The sequence below is a fragment of the Venturia canescens genome, chromosome 3 (genome assembly GCF_019457755.1).
Source record: "Venturia canescens isolate UGA chromosome 3, ASM1945775v1, whole genome shotgun sequence".
In the NCBI taxonomy this organism is placed as follows: Eukaryota; Metazoa; Arthropoda; class Insecta; order Hymenoptera; family Ichneumonidae; genus Venturia; species Venturia canescens.
In genome coordinates, this window is record NC_057423.1 from 14,453,284 (window position 1) to 14,470,482 (window position 17,199).

At 43.9% G+C, this 17,199-nt stretch overlaps 1 protein-coding gene across 1 annotated transcript in view; it reads right to left on the reverse strand.

Annotated features, from left to right (window-relative positions):
- dve (SATB1_N and homeodomain domain-containing protein dve) overlaps nucleotides 1–17,199 on the reverse strand; it is a 42,507-nt gene that overhangs the window by 17,397 nt on the left and 7,911 nt on the right. The window contains exon 2 of the mRNA XM_043414245.1: nucleotides 15,437–15,737. Within this exon, the coding sequence (XP_043270180.1) occupies nucleotides 15,437–15,737 (301 nt within the window). The remainder of the gene's footprint in view (nucleotides 1–15,436; nucleotides 15,738–17,199) is intronic.

The window sequence follows — 17,199 nt, forward strand, 5'->3', positions numbered from 1 at the left end:
ATGTACGTACAATACCCTTCACGATGTTCTGTATTCGTATATATATCCATAGATATATACAATTTCTTAATGCATACTAAGCTACGTAACGCTATAGCAGAGACTTTTAATCCCTGAGCACGCTATCTATACACGAGCATTCGTTATTCTGCATAAGAAAGAAATACGATTGCGCCTTAAAACATCATTCACATATATTTTTCTTGCATGCCCTACGGAGAAATTTTTGCGATGCAACAAAATTGCATGTCATCTATGCGATCTTTGTGGATCGACAAGAAAACAAGATTTCCGATGATATTACAAGTTCCCGAATGGTTTCGGCGATTCTTACGTCGGTACAAATGCTCGCAGTTTAAAATGTTCGTAAGAAATAGTAATTTTTCAGAAATTGAAGAAATTCAATTATCTTACTATTGAATGTTTTATTCGATATCGAAGAATTGAAAATCGCATCGAAACTTCATGGTAAACGAAGGAAATTGATTTATTTTCATGTTAATTCTGGGTGTTAAACCGTCTTATGAGCCAAACATGCGCCAAAGGTCCGCGTTCATGACGCGGTTTCGTTTTGTTTGGTCAAGTTTTCAGGTGGAAAGTGACCGAACATTTTTCCATCTTCGCCATTTGATTAGATTGGGGTTAGATAACATAAAACTTGCAAAACTTGAGAAAAATCGGCGCGGGGATATAGAGAGGGAGCGAATGGGTTCCAGTGCATCGAAAAATAAATTGTAACGACCATAGGAGAAAGAGAAACGAAATTGTGTTACGGTGCTCCTGATATTCGTCTCTGACGTAAATAATTCTCGACATTTGCATCCGAATGGAATTAACGATCTTGTGTATTCACTCGAACCGAAAAATCTTTTGAAAATACTTTACTTGTGATTTGAAAAAATCGAGTGTAGAGATTAAAGTTCAATAGGCAACCATACGCAAATTTAGTTCACGCTTAATAAAGCATCGAGATCGAAAATTGGGCGGTTCCGACGTACAAAGGGTTTTTGCATGTACGAGACGTTCCACGACATAATAAATTGTGGTCGAAACCAAATTTTTCACAATATTTTCCATTCGGCCTCATCGACACTCATCATCGCACAACGTCTTGTGCGATATATTCACATCCGAGTGGGTATGAAACTCGTTTGAACCATTTCCAATAATGTCGTTTTATTTGCATATTCGTCGGTGCGAGAGGAAAACACGGTAAAAATGGTGAATCGCGTTTCGGAATGGAAAGCCTCGTGTGTATTATGGATCCGTATAAATTCGTACATAATGGCAGAGTAAAATGAACACGTGAATGTGATAATATCCACGTACACCGATACTGAACGAGGTGGATTGTGAGAGTTAATGCTATTCTCACACCGTAACGCCAACTCGGAGGATTATCCCGGCCGGGGATATTTTTGATCGTGCAATAATCCCTAATACGATTTACACAGCTCTTCGGTGTGCTCTCGCGCGCGCAGGCCAACTCGCGGGAATAAACAAGCGTTCTAATAACGAGTAGCGAATATGAATATATCATACGAATATTAAAATCAATTTATATGAACTTCAGGCTGTGCATCGATTCATTTTGACGAATCGGAAGCCATTTAAAAAAAAAAAGTAGATTATTACAAAAAAAATAAACAAAACTCCACACATGCACATTTTTCGATAGAAATTCTTAAAAAAACTGTCAACTATTGGTAGTAGTAGAAATCGCAATTCGTCATCGAAGTAAATGGTTTGACATTTGGATTCTCTGTTTTTTATACAAAACGTGTAATCGTTTGTACGAATGTTCCGGAAGATTTTAGATAATTTACGAAAATTTCGAAGACTGCGGTGCCGATGGAAGAGCATAGAAGAGACGAGATAAAGTGTCGAGAACTTGAACCGATTGAATGAAAGTCTTTGAGAGGGAGATTAGTCGTTTATGATGATAGTGAAAACATTATATGGCATGAAAAAACAAGAGAGTTTGGAATTATCAACGTTTCAACATTTCCTTTCATTGATAACAATTTGAAACACAAAGGCAAGCATGTGTTATTAGTGTGCTACCTACTTTACCTATAACGTGACCACGGGAGAGTGTATTTAGTGGCTACGCGATTGCTCAGTCAAGCCGCGATATCTTCGATCCTCGTACTATACCAAAGAATTATTCACCATGCATATATTCGAAGGCTCGGATTCCTCTCGAAGCAGTCCCGTGAAGCGAGCAAGGGTACTACGATTTTATGTAAAGCCCTTTGTACTCGATGCTATTAAGCGCGATTATTGCGTGCAAAAGTCCCATAATCCCTTCCTCATCGCATATAAGTTAAATTTTCACACGCACAACGAGCTCTTCCGCTTTGACATTGACGTTTCCATGCGGAAACCTACGTTGACATGTGGGTGTGGATATTTTTTCAGTACTCGTTACTTTGGCAGGAGCGTAGATAAAGAAAGCCAGCTGCGTCTTGAGACTCTGTCCAGTAGCCTCTTCTTTCACATGAGAGCTTCGGATATTTTGGCCTCCCTTCCAATCTTTAGTGTCCCTCTTTCTCACCATTCTTACAAGCATCTAAAGATTAAGCTGCGAACTTTATATTTGTATTTATATTTTCAGTAGTGACCCATGAAGATAAGCAGCCTGCAGATATGTGTGAGCTTCAAATTGCTCTTGCATGTGCATTCAGACACGAGCACTTTTTTATCAACCCCTCATCCTCGTGTGCACTCGCACGTTCGATGCCATTGAACGAGCTAATGAAAAAGTTCATTAGCTCGATCGCTTCGAGCTGTGATAACTTATTTCTTTTCTTTTCTCTCCTCTCGCGATTTCTCATTTTCTTACACCCGTTTTATGACGACGCAACATTTTTCGGAATTACACTAAACGATTTGTTTCGGCGCGTATGTACGCTCGTTCGCACACACATTTAAACAACGAGTCGTACTTTGAGCGATTCTATTGCATGCTTCAACGCTTTAAACATCAAGAAATTGTATATCAAGTTCAGTGACACACGCGTACTCCCCCCTCCCCCATTTTTTTATTCCTTTCTCGTTCTCACTTTCTTTTCGATACCCATAAAGAGAGGGACAGCGTGCCTCGATTCATGAAGAAGCAATTGTTACGAGATTGTTTCGTGGAATGATGAAAAGCATGAGGTACTCCGAGTGAGAGAAAAACATCCTCGGCTCGAGCGCACACGAATGATTCCGAAAGTTTTTTCGTCACGTAATCAAAGCTTTTGAAAGATTCGTCGATGCTTGATAACGAGAGCGTGCTCGTCGTTGATTCTCGTTCCCTAGAAAGCGCGAGGCTACAGAATTGGTATCTCGTTGAAGAATCCCCCATATATGCGTGCGACGAGACTGAGGGATAGAATACGGAGATATCATAACAATAATAACTGTTTGTTTGGGATTGATGAAATAATGAAAGCTGATTATCTCGACGCCTCGATCAACGGATCAACTTTCTGTCAATATTAGGTACGAAAAAAAAACGCTGACTTTCGCAGACTAGCGTATTCCTATTGTTGAATTTTTTCCGCATTGGACGCGTATACGCAACATAAACAAAACGCGACGATTGCATGGTATTTTTTTCGTGCACGTAACCAGTCTCTGGCTCGATGGTAAAACGAATGGACGGATTTGAAAAACAGGACAGAGGAAATAGAAACAGAAAAAGGGAGAAGGGGGCAAAGGATGAGAAAGACAGAGTGATGGATATAGAGTTAAATCCTTCGTCCCCGGACTATATGCTTTAATCCGCGAGCTAAAAATCAATACTCTCCTCTTCCCCTTGGACGGGCTACATCCCGAAAGGGGGATAGAGATAGTTTGAGGGAGAGAGAGAGAGAGGAAGATCGTGGCAAAGCCTCCCTCGGGATAAGCCCGGGGGTCCTGGGATTTAGTTAAATAAATCCTGGATCAACGGATAAGCCGCTTTTTTATATAATTTTTTTTTCATCTTCTCAGTGTCCCCTTTTTGGAGGGTGGTTCCTGCCCTCAACTTTGCTGGCCCTTTGCAAAGCCCATCGAGCAGGACCTTGAGCGACATCGAGGCTCCCCACCCCGCTGCTCCTCCGCCACTTCCTTCTGCCGCGTCTTCTTATCTACGTGAACGAGTGTCCCGAACCCCCCAGTCGCATCTCGTCACTGTCATATCCACCCGGGACTCGATCTTCGCTACACAAGCCACTTTCCTCCGTAGCCCTTTTTTCTCCTCTCTTCCTTCCTAGTACTTTTGCCGGTGAGGATTATTTCTCAGGGATCGTAACTTATGAATTTTAACTTCGCCTCCACCCCGCACTCTCGTGATCCCAATCGTCCCAAAATTTACTGGATCCAAGAGGGGCGAGCAAGTTGAGAAATCATTTCGTATTATCTTGATACAGCGCCAACAGCCTTTCGAGACATTCCGACTTTATTTATTTTCTTACTAACGTTGCATTTTTTACACAACTCAAACAGCCCTTAAAGCCCTGCAGCTTTCGAACCACCAACTAGTTCCATTGGCACTGCTTATCTCCCACTCGTGCACCTGTCCTAAACAAAAACATATTCAACAACATTGTTCTTTCCGCGATCTCTCGAAACGAATAACTCATCGCCGCAATACCACTGACGAATTTACCTTTTAAAAATGCATTGCAGAAAACTTGAACGGCTTAAACTCCGCGACGAGTTCACGCACTCTCCCATTACCTAGTCGACGCCATAAACCGCGTACACGTATTCAGTCTTCGTCCACGATAATACTCTCGTTTCCATTAGTAGCTAAACTTTTAGCCCGGCCTTCAGGAATTATCGCGTGATCGCATTATTAAGATCAAATTCCACCAACTATTGTCGATATTCGACGCCACGGTTGTTTCTCCACTTTCTTTCCATTGAATTTATCATTATTATCATCATTATGAATTTTTCGTTTCCTCGCTAATTTATTTTTTAGTCCCGTAATACGTAGAATGCTGAATCGTTCTGTTTAGCATGGGTTAGTAACTGTATATCCATGCAGATTCGAATCCCTTGTACGAACGGGCCAACGTGTACTACCATACATTATATATCTATAAAGGTGTATACGTGTGCGTGTAGAAAGGTACAAATGCGCTTCGTAAATCCGCGCAGGCATATATACACACGCTTTCGCGCATAAGTACAGCTATACGTATTTTAATCTCGGATTAATTCCGTAGCCGCCGCGCCCGTTTTGTGCCCAGTATCCCTCGATCTCTTTCTCTCCGCACGGCTCTCTTTTCATCTCGCGCTCTGTCCGTCCGTCCGTCTCTCTTTCTCTTTCGCCCTCTCTCTTTCTCTCTCGCTACCGCTGGGCACAACCGCTTCGAGGATTAGGGATTGAGTCGAGATCCTGATTCTTTTGCGCAACACGATATAGGCTTAGCCGGCTGAGAGATCGACTGAACGAGAGAAATCTGCGCAAGAGGGCACACGACTAGCCCACGTATACGTATATTTGTAGACAGATATGCAGAGTTTCGTGCTAACAGAATGCTAAACAATGGGAAACGAGCTTCGATTCGTTGATCGTTCTTTTTTTTGAGCTAGAAAATGACGAAGCTGCCGTTAACTAATGAGCCTTCCTCGGTTTGGAGCAACGAAATAAGCCTGGATTCCCGTCTCGTTCGTTTTTGTTGTAAGAATTTATTGAGCAGGAACGACGATCGTTACTGCTAATTCGCGGCTGATAATCCATTTGTAATAGAGTTATTGATGACGAATGTTTTATTATTCCGGAAAATACGTTCAGGAGTGACGTTGTTCGAGGTTTATGAACCTTTCCGATTTTTCCGAAATCATTAAATGTGGATCCTGCACTGTGAAACGTTACAAAGGATAATCATACATGTATGAATGCAGAAGCCAAGCTGCATTTGGAGAAAAAAATTGAGGTTCTTTTTACTGAATCAAATGGATTAGATGCCAAGGGTAGGGTGGAGCTCAAAAACGATTGAAGCTACGGTCACGTGTACCAGGACTCTTTGTTGGATTCCTAAGGATAAGCGAATCCTTGCGTCAGCAGGAAAACATAAAGGAGTCGAATCGATGTCTATCCGCATTGCGTTCCTTCTCCTCGGTAAACATACACACAGCCATGTGTGTGTGTGTGTGTGTGTAGCGACTTCGCGTTTGGTAGGACCTCCGCGAAGCCAACCGGTTCCAGGACTTCGCAGTTCAGGATTTGGGTTGATTTTCAGTGGTTTCTCGTATCAGGATGATACTAATATCGAAGAGGACCTCCACGCTTGGCTTAGACGCGCAGCGTCGCTAAATTCCTCGTTTTACTTTCAAGTCCCTCCCACCGAACTCGAGGAAACGCCAATCCTGTGATTGCGGTGTCAACAATTCAGCAGCGGAAAGGGGAATTGGAAACGTCACTATCGCGGCCATCCATAGGCCGCCACGCATCCTAGATTTCGGCTAAGTTTAGGGGGTTCGCGTATCAGGATCGCAGAAAGTAGTATTGAGCGCATGGGGAAGGACCATGCTTCTCTCACAGTCGACCATCGTCCTAAAAGGACTCTAAGCATTTGTGGATCGATCTTCGTCGACTCTCTTCGATTCTCTGTGCAAAACATCGCATGAAAATAAAGGATCACGAATCCGAAAATCGAGCCTTAACGTTGTTCGATGTACGTCGTTAATTGGACAGGACACGAAGCTCGTGGTTGGAAATATTTTTAGTAAAATATCTGCAAAAATGTAGAGTACGTAAATATTATTGATGGATAAAATTCAATAAAATATTGGATCAAGTAATGGGACGATTATACATAATTATATTATGAACGTTTGAATATCCAGCGTGCGTGTACGACCTACGACAATGCAGCTCCGATATTTTGCCCAAGCGTTCTTGGTCCTTCTGCGCTCCTGATATTCGACCGTGCGTATATCCCCTCTAAATCGCCCGAGGCGGTCGAGAAACTCGTCGCGGCAGGCTCTAAATGGCAGCGCGCGGGCGCATTAGCGACCCTGATCCCGGAATCCAATATAGCCGTCAAAAACCAGTCGTTGAAGTGAATGTGCTGTTGATTGGAGCAAAGGTATAGACGAACGTTTGTGCTGCCTTTACGAGCCAATGTTGTTCTCGTAGGACGAAGGGATGATGGGGGAAAAAATAAGGATATGGAGCACAGGTGGTTATGGAGTGGGTGGTTTAGAGACAACCCCGAATGCCCGGGGTTAGATCGCATCCCATGGGAATGTGGGTAAGGCTACCCTGTGACCTCTTCGTCTCAGGAGAACATAATCGACGGGGGTAGTTCGAGAGAGCTGAATGCGAAAGGATTTTCTGTCTTCCTTGCTCCCTCTTCCACGTTGATGATTCCGCGTCTATGCGCGATCCTAGAATCAGGAAAACGTCGAGGGATCTCAAAATTGTCTGACGTTTGAACACGCGGTGAGAAAACTCCCCTGCTGTTGGTTTATCCACCTGAACGCTTCTCAACTCTTTCCTTGCCTGTTACGAACGGTGAGAAAAGGAAAAGGATTGTGCTTTGAAAATGAGCTCGGTAAATGGAAGACACGAGGATAGCAGTCGCACCGGGAACAAATACTTTATTGAGAACGGGAGCGAGACTTGTTTACCCCGGAACTAGGAGAGCAGCACGGGCGACTTTGTCCCTCGTTACCATTCGTGAACTATCAAACGTTTTTCAAGCGCCTCTCATATACCTCTTGTCATTGATTTGTGGTGAACTTAACAACTTGATACTCGAAATTCTCTTCGAGTGCTCGCACAAGGATCGAGTCCCATTCGCTTAAAAAACGAAATAGTTATTTGGAAATCAACTCCGCGGTTAGTACTCGAATAAAAAATAATTCGTAGAATTGTTAGCTCTATTCGTCGATTTTCATCATCCCATTCCCGTGCCGTCACGCTCTTCCTCTCATTCCTGAACGGTTTTTTTACGTTTCTGGTGCGTAAACAAGTATCAGGGTAGCATGCAAGTACGTTTCGAGGAGTCGGCTCCCGTGGAGTCCTGATCCACGATCCTTCGGGATTCGCGCGGCTCTCGTGAACATGCGTGAGTGGTTCGGTGCGTGTGCGCGCCCCGTGTCACCATTTAGGAGCGCACACACATCAGGATTAACAGCGACCAACTCCTGCTCTCCTATTCCTTGGGGTCCTACAAAAGCCCTTATTTGGGTCACGGGGCATATCAACGTGGTTCAAACGTGGAAAGTTCGCTCCCGTTGGCGCAAAAATTCTTGCCCTCTCCCCTTCTTTCTCCCCCCTCCCCGCGCCTTTCTCCATTGACCTGCTCTCCACTCATGCTAGCCTTGCCGTAAAAATAAGCCGGCAGGTATCGAACAAAGGACCTCATTTACATATTTCTAAACCAAGCTCTTGGGGTTCCTCGTCGTTAAGCATTGCAAGAGGCACGAAAATACACCCTCCGGTTTGCTCACCCGTTCCAGTAGTGAGCAAACGTCGTCGTACCATTCCCGTTCGTAGGCTCCTGATACCGAAGATGTTTGATAGGCCTACAAATTATCAGGCTACGAACGATTGAAACTCCTGACACACGGTTCAATTTCGGACGCTTTTTTGTCTCGAAAACATTGTTTCGACTTGGAACAACGCGGTAATTATTCTTTATTAATACTGATCAGTTTTTTTTGTCTCGTATTGTTGGTGCAAAGTTATATGCGTAGTCTAATAAAAAAATACCAGTTTCATTTCGGGAACAGTGCAGATGCTCATTTGACATCGTTCTAATAGTAGTTTTTCATGGTTGTTGGAGGTTTTGGAAAATCTGACGTGTAATGCTGAAAGTAATGAGTGGCTCAGAAGTGAAAATGACGACTGCAGCATTTTTTAAAGAGTTTCAAATCCACCCTTGTGCTTTAAAGGCTTTTTCTTGCTACTGTTAACAACGGAATAACATAGACGAACTTAACGAAAATTTGCTCAGAGTAAAAAAGGGTATCGGCTGACCCTTGAGGGACAGGAAAACAGAATGGTGCTTCAGGGACATTTCTTAACGCGTTGAAAGCGGGTGTCCTAATAAAAGGAAGCTTTCCTAAAAGTGCGGAGATATCTGTTGATAATCCCTCGGGTTAGGAATTCTCTCGAACATTGAAACTTCTCAAGGAACAGGCAGCCAGCAAAACGTTGCTGGCTGTTTCGTAAATGCCGGAGTTTCTCAGCATCCAGGCGCGAGGAAAACTTCGCTGTTCCTGGATCCTTCTGCTAGCCTGGTTGTCCTGAGCGTTCTTCATCCCAATTCTCCTCCTGGATAAGACAGTCTCGAAATATAACCTCACGATTATCCCGCTTCTCAAAGTTTCACTTCTAGCCAGTAGAATCTCATTCTTTAATGCGAATAAAAACATCGAGAACTCTTCGTTTTTTATCGTCTTCTCGGCGTATTCTCGAACTCGGTGTTTGAACCCTCATCTCGGGAAGTTTTTCCATCAGGATGTGCGAAGCGATGCTTCGAGGTTTTTCCCGGCATTCCTGGAAAAGCAACAGGCTTTCCGCAAGTACCTTTCAATGGGAAAATTCGTTGAGGGTGGAAAAGTGAGCTAACTCCTTGAAAAATTATCGGCATCCCTCGGTCAGCTGTTATCCTGGGATTGTGGACTCTGAGAAACCTCGGAAAGGAGCTGGAATAGTAGTTTGACGTAAGCAAAGCCGCATGCTCTTCCCCGGTTGTTCCCTAATTCGTATCTTCAGTCAGTAATTCGACCACCTTCAAAGAATTGCGCGTGAACGATTGATCGAAACGACAATCGTTTACACGGAGTCAAACAAAAGGAAATTTCATCGTTAATTAAAAATCTCACCAGCCCATTAAGGAGTTTCGGTACAAAAGTCAAAATATTAAGAAATTGATCAAATTTGGTGATAATGTTCTTCAACATCAAGTGCGAAAACACAAATTTTTTCAAAATTTTCTTCTACTTAGTTATCGAGTAATTACGCATTAAAGCAGATTTCTTATGCCCGGAATGTATACCTATACATATGGAAACGCTATGCTTATACACGTAAACTTTAGTGATCAATTACTCGATAACTGTGTAGAAGAAAAATCTTAAAAAATTTGTATTGTCAAATTTGGCACTAAAGAATATGTTCACCAAATTTTATAAAATTCTAAACTTTTTGAAATTTTTTATGTTTTTAGCATGGTTTAGCATGGCAACATTGTAACGCCTGTACCGAAACTCCTTTAAAAATCCCGAAAATGATCTTTCGAAGGTCGCGACAATGCTGCTTGTTTTTATCTTACGTAGGAACAAAATCGTATGAGAAAACCGTTCCCCCATCGTTGACAAAAAACAGTATTTTTTCGCGACTCTTTCGTAGAAATCCTTTTCAATACAACTGGACTCAAAATCTTTGAGTTTCCTTAATGGATAGGAGGTAGGGCGAAGCAGACGAAAGACGCGTCTTCTATTGGTGTTGCGCACATGTACGTATACGATATCGTAGAACGAGATGTAAAGCTTGGTCCGTGGATGAGCCGCTTAGACTCTAAACCTTATGTGCTTCTCTATTTTCACTCCCTTATCCCTCGTGTCTTTCTCGCTCTCTCCCTCTGTAAACTCCCGCTGTCCGTTCTCTTTGTGCGATCGTACACACATATTCGAAGCCAGGAGATATCCGTGGCGCAACTTGGATCGTGTGTGAGTTAGTCGGATTGCAGGAGTGTTTGTATGGGTCGAAACGTATAGCGCAATGAAGATCGTACACATAAACGCTTGGTTAAGGTAGTTGGGATGACTACAGCACAGTTCTGTGCACGGGGATTATCCAGGCTCTGAATAGATGTAGGATTATCTGCAGAGCGAACGCTTTACCTGCATGTGCATGTGTGTATGCGAGAGCGAGTATGTTAAGCGCGCACATGTATGCGCTGGGGTCTTGGAGTAGCCAAATCCTTTAGTGGCTCGATCCATGGTTGTTGTAACCCTACTCTCCACGGGCGTACACCCCCTTAAAGCTTTAACTTTGAATGTGGATATATAGCTGTAGCGATGAAATGGAGACATAAGGGCGTAACTAACCCCACTTTATATGTTAATTCGTGTGAGTTAAATGCCCAATTGTGTGGCAATGTGCACGTACATGAAGATGGATTCGTGTTTGCGATCTCTAACTACCTTTATACACACGTATGTGCTTCTGCGTAAGCGAATATGCGCGTGTTTATCTTTTGTATAGGATCCTTTCGCGTGGTGCATGTTACCGCTAGAGGACGGAGTTTGACCGGGTTCCACGACACACATTGTTATATGCATTCCGCGTGCATTAGCTCCTCGTATATTTGTGAGCAGAACGATCTAACCCACAAAAGGCTCCAGCCCACATTAAGTTCGACGGTTAAAACAGGTCGTTTGAGCCCTTCGGTAAGGTAGCTCCGGATTCGCATGCATGGAATATGCAATCCCCGTTTATTCTTCACGTGCACGTGTGTGTGGGGGCTTGTTTTTGGATGAAGCGTCCATATCCTCGTTCGCGTGTTCGTGGATCCTGGATCGAGCTTGGGATATACGGCGATGGGTTTATATGTAAGGGTGAATTTCGTTGTGTGTATATTCGTGGGATGTAACTGTGTTGGTGAACTACGTTTGTGCCGGTGAAGGATTAATCCAGGATTATTGGTCGTGTGTGAGACGGGACGGGGGCCCGCCGTCGCCTAAATCCCAAATCCAACGCACACAACGCAGCTAACTCTCTGACATGCTTTCTCCTTATTGCTCTTTCCTCGAAAAGCGAGAGAGAGAGAGAGAGAGAGAGAGTAAGGGAGGACACACGGGGCTATTCGCGAACCTACGTGACGCTCCAGATCCACGGAACACATTCGTCTCCACGAACCGAGCACACACGACTTCTTCGAAAGGGATTTAACCGTTTCCTCGTCCAGAACTTCCAAGGGAAACGGGAGAGGGTAATCCGATTTCATGATGGTTACGAAAGAATTGTACTCGATGGATTATTCTAATTTTTTTCACTCCTCTTCGCGACCGTGCTAAGGATTTAATCATTTCAAAGTTGCATTAAAAAACTACACTCGTATAACTGAAGGAGAGTTCATTTGTACCTAAAAATTTACGTTGCATTATTAGACTATTTAATGAAAGTTACCTTCAATCTTCAGCTTCAATCCGTTTTCTATAAAGAATCAAGCAGGTGCTGGGTACATAAAAATGTTACATTTCCTAATTGTGATGAGTTTGAGAGCAATTCGAAAGTTCGGTAAGCGCCAAAATGGCTTTTCGGATGCAGAGATAAAAGGACAGTCGGTGTTAAAGCGAAGAAGCCGTATCGAGTGTGTGTTAAACCGCTACAGAGAGATACATCTCCGGAGCAGCTTATACTACGTGTGTGAAATCGGGGAGATCCGGTTTAGCCGTGGCTTTATACCATAAGACATAAATCAACGGGTTCGCGCGCACAGCCACTGCGGAGCGGGCCCGAACGCAGTCCGGACGTTTATCCCGAAATTTCCAGTGGCTCCCAATTAGGGTTTCCAGGATCAGTCGGTACAAGTCACACGAACTCTCGTGGCGCGCTCTATGTATACATAAATATATGTGCCTTAAATATATGCGTACATACGAAGTTGCTGGCTTTCCGTAGTGTTGCACATCAGCCGGTCGCGGCCGGAGTGTCTCATAGGTGGGGATAAAAGATATGGTTCCCGGGCGTCCTTTAGCGGGGAAGCCATTTATCGGTGAACAAGTTTCCTTCCTCCGCAGTATGGCAAACTCGATACACACATTTACCAAGTATTATCCAACAATATTCTCTCCTATCGAGTTGATGCTGCGTCGTACGTGTGTGCATGGCAAACCTTGTTCGAAGGGTTCAACTTCGCTTAACGAGTTCGATCGTACTTCGATGCATGCTGGAAAGAGCACGACGGTGCACCCAAAGCATCGTTAGCGAGGGAGCGAAAGAAAGAGAGAAAAGGATCAAAGAACCAGAAGGATATGTGCTCCTTGCGCGCCGCTTCCTTTATTCACTCGCACATATACGCATACACGCATATGCATCCATGTATTTATGCTCAAAGGTCCACTGACACTTCCAAGGCGTCCTCGGTGTGCATGTTCACAGGTCGCCTAGCCGCATAACCCTGGGATCCGACTGGGATCCGTACTTAATCCGGATTAGTTCCCGAGGGGTCACAATATCCTCCTCTCAGCTTACCCGCATCTCTCATCCCTCCACCCTTTCCTCCCTGTTCCTCGTGTTGCCTCCTTCGAGCTCCCCTCGCACGGTCCATTCAGGCACAAAAACATTAACGCGTCCACATATTCGTACACGTATATGTGTATTCGCAGTCCGGGAAAGAGACGAGTACATCCAGCAGCTTCGACGTTCCGTGCAAACATAATGAAGATCACGGCAGAGAACTGGTTGCCGCACCGAGTATCACGCGTACACATATACACGCGTAATATTCAATCTTCCGATTACCGCAATACGCACAATGGGTTAAGCACATATTCGAGGAACTAGATATGCATATATTGTTCCGTGCACTCGGATTCTCATTGAATGTCCGCGATGAAACAACGGATTTGCAGGAGCCTCTGCAATAATGAGTGCGTGGCACGAAGCAGCGAATCGGTTAATTTTCGGACTTTTTCATTATTTTTGTACCTTTAGGATCTAGAGTCGCGGCAGCGACTCTGAGACAAGTACATTTGTGTTATGACGAGTTGCCGCCAGTTACTCTTTACCGGAGCGATAGCGTTTCCAATTGTTTCAAAAATTTTTTAAATTTGTTTCTTTAAGGAAGTTAATTGAGGCATTAGAATGAAAATGATGTCATCGCTTTTAAACCGATTGCATCTTATAAAGTGAAGTGTAATAAAAAATCAGTTAAACTTTCAGACAGTTTAGAAGCGTCGTTGCTGAGAAAAATCAATAACAATTTGGGCCAAATAACATGTAACCTTATGAAAGTCAAGACACACTCAGTGACATCTCTGTTAAAAATGATGCTAAAAATATGAATTTTTTTTGGGCAACATGAACAAGGCTTGCTGAATAATGTCATTTTTTCAGATTTATTATGAGATTTGCTGAGATTATATTAATAATAATCTGTTTCCCGTGCAATTTTTTTCAGGCTAGGATCGTCACCGTCCGTGTTTTCGACCGAGCTTTCACCAGTTTTTCGTCTTTTTTTTCCCAACTCTTCTTTAAAGTGTATGCAACATTGCCAAACTGTAAACTGGCCTAACTTTTGAAAGATACAGGTCATAACTTTAGGGTAAAAAAATGACTGTACGACCTCAACTTTCTTAATAATTAATGAATTATAGTATTTCAGAGAATATTGTGAGCTGACGTATTTTTTAATTTCTCTCGAACTCTGTAGCTCAACGCGTTGAAGAGATATTAATTATTTATTTTTCAATTGCATCGAAAAATGGGTCGGATTTTCGCACACATTTTTGATGTTTATTTTTCTTATTTTCCTCTGTTACTCATTTATTCCCGGACGATGAATTTCATTATGAACTCATCGAGTAGATCCGGCATCAGGGTTCGGGATACAGAAAGGGTGTCTCGCTGAAAAGTAGAGGAAGGAACGATCCGGGGACGAAATATAAGAAGTCGATTCTCGCCACAGCAGGGTTACACGGATGCTTTGTTCGCAACGTTCCTTTGCTCGACTGTGGGTTTGTAGAACATTTTGCGCGTGTGTTCGTACGTGTTCATTGTGCAACGACGATTAGTCGGAGCCAGAGGAGGCCGAGGAGAGCAGGGAAAGCCTGGGGCAGTTTCACGCGGAGCCGGACGTGTAGAAGGGAAGGAAAAGTCATGCAGTAAAAGGGCGAGGAATATGGATATATGGATATGCATATGTACTTCGCCACATACGACGAGCCTTTGGAGCTCGATAAGGGCGCGAGGGAACGTCAGTGGTATTTCCTACGGAACGTTCTTACACGCTGCCAAGAAACCCCGGAGGGTCGAGCCTCGTAATAGCATTGTATACGCGTTTGCACGAGTGGTAAAGCTAAAGAAGAATAAGAGAACCCAACATGCGACTACACGAGCGTCTATTCGAGGGCGGAAAGCGGAAATTCTAGGCTGTAGGTTCAGGATTAAAAATGACGCTAACGCCGGCCTTACCCTCACCGGTTCTCGTTTCAATGGCGATCCCTTATAGGCTGATCCTCGTTTGGGATTTCTCGAGTGTATACACAAACCATACTTTCTGGTATTGCGCCATTCGAAACGTAAAAATAACGCATACATAGACTCTCGTCGTGAGAGTCAGGAAGGCACGGAAGTGGGCTTGAGACGAACGTTCTTGGACTATGGATATCCCAAGGTCGTTCGAATAAGAAATCACTCAAAGACGCGCTTTAAGCTCTGGAATCGAAAAATCATTCATTCTTGATCCCTTATCCGGATGAATTGACTCACCGGCTACGGTCGAATTCTTGCTGAGATCGAACCCTTCGTGTTTCGGGCTCGAGTTGACTTCCTGCTTAAGATGTTGAGCGTGGGCGTTGAAGGGTGGTGCCTGCGGTGGATTCGCCACAACCGGAGGCTGCGACTGGTGAGAAGAGTGAATGGACGAGGGTTGGGGTGTACTTCGCTGCTGTGGTTGATGCTGTTGCGACTGCTGATGAGATTGGTGAGACGGTGGAGTTCGCGGTAACGAGGTTACGCTATTGGGCCTCGATGGCGGCGATGCCTTGTGGGTCAACGCCAGGGCTTGGCTCTGAAACATTCGCATACAGATTTTTAATAATAAAAAAAGTTCTCGTTGTGCCAAACATAAGGTGCGTTCCACTCGCACTTCATACTTTCTCCAATAAGCGAGAATAACTTCCATGCACCGGAACTTGTGAGATTCAACTCGTAAAACCTTAATTTCCAATGCTCCAAATACTTCGTGATGGGCAACGACACAGTGCGCATTGCCACCGAAAATTTTCGAGACTCTCAATACACCTCCCCTCTCTCTTCCTCTCCCCCTCTGTCTTATTCGCCATAAAGTGTCGAGGGTTCTTCTGCACGTGTGTCTCATTAGCCTGGACGACTGGTTGAACCGGGTAGTCTGCTCTCTTGCTCTCTTCTCGGGCCCGAGCCTGTCGATCCGTGGCAGCATGCGTGCGCCACGCCAACAATTCCAGTCCGAGAGCTCAACTGATTCATTGCCCCCGCAAGACTAACGAATTGCGAGATAACCCCTCGGGGATTTAACCGTAGTTACAAAAAAATGGGATTTTTAAAAAACGAAGACGACCTAATTCGTGCGACGACAAAACTAATGCGACCTAAGTTTAACTACGACAATATAACACCAAATCGCGAGAACATAATTTTCGTCCGCTCTGAACGCGGACCACCCTATTTTTTAGTGAAAAATTCTCGTGGCACTGTTCACGCTGACGTTAGCTTGATAATGAAAATAAAACTGTCGTTCTTAACTAACATGACCCGTGATGATTGAATATTCAATTTATTGAATTATCTTTGAAAAAAAATGACGTGTTCCTTATTGCGACATTTCATTTCGCGTCGTAAAGTCACGCGAAATGAATTATTTAGGTTTTCTTTGAGCGAGTGAGAAATTACGTTATCGGCGATTATCCGATCGCTGAACAATTACAACAAAGTCCGTGCGGTAGTGCACCAGGAAAATATTTAAGGGACTAATAAGGAATCGATTCAATTTCGAGTCTCAATAAATGAAGTCAATGCGATCGCAAGTCCAAGAGAACTCTTACTACGTTTTCTCCAAGAAGATGTTTTCCATTGCAATTAGAGGCACGGAATTTTCATATCAACGAAATATAACTGGAATGATGAAGTAGCTTTGGCTACGAGTCTCTCATACGTGGCAAAAAAAAAAAGGAAAATTTTGGAATCGTTTGAAATTGAAAGTTTGGTTGAACGATTCAAGCTGTTAGACATTCAGAAAGAAAGAGAGAGGCGAGCGAATAGAGCCCGGATGATCTAACCGGCAGCAACATATCGAGCTCGCGGTTTATAACAGAAGCTCTCAGCCCCCCACGAGAGGAGGGCTATGTTGCCTTGCTGCAAGATCGGTGGAAGAGCGAGAGGGAGAGGGAGAGAAAGAGAGCGCGAGGTCCCCCGGGCCGAACTGGCCGAGACGACACGATGAAATCTGAGCACGTGCTCAATTCGCTGCTACGAGAGAACCGAGAGATTGCTCG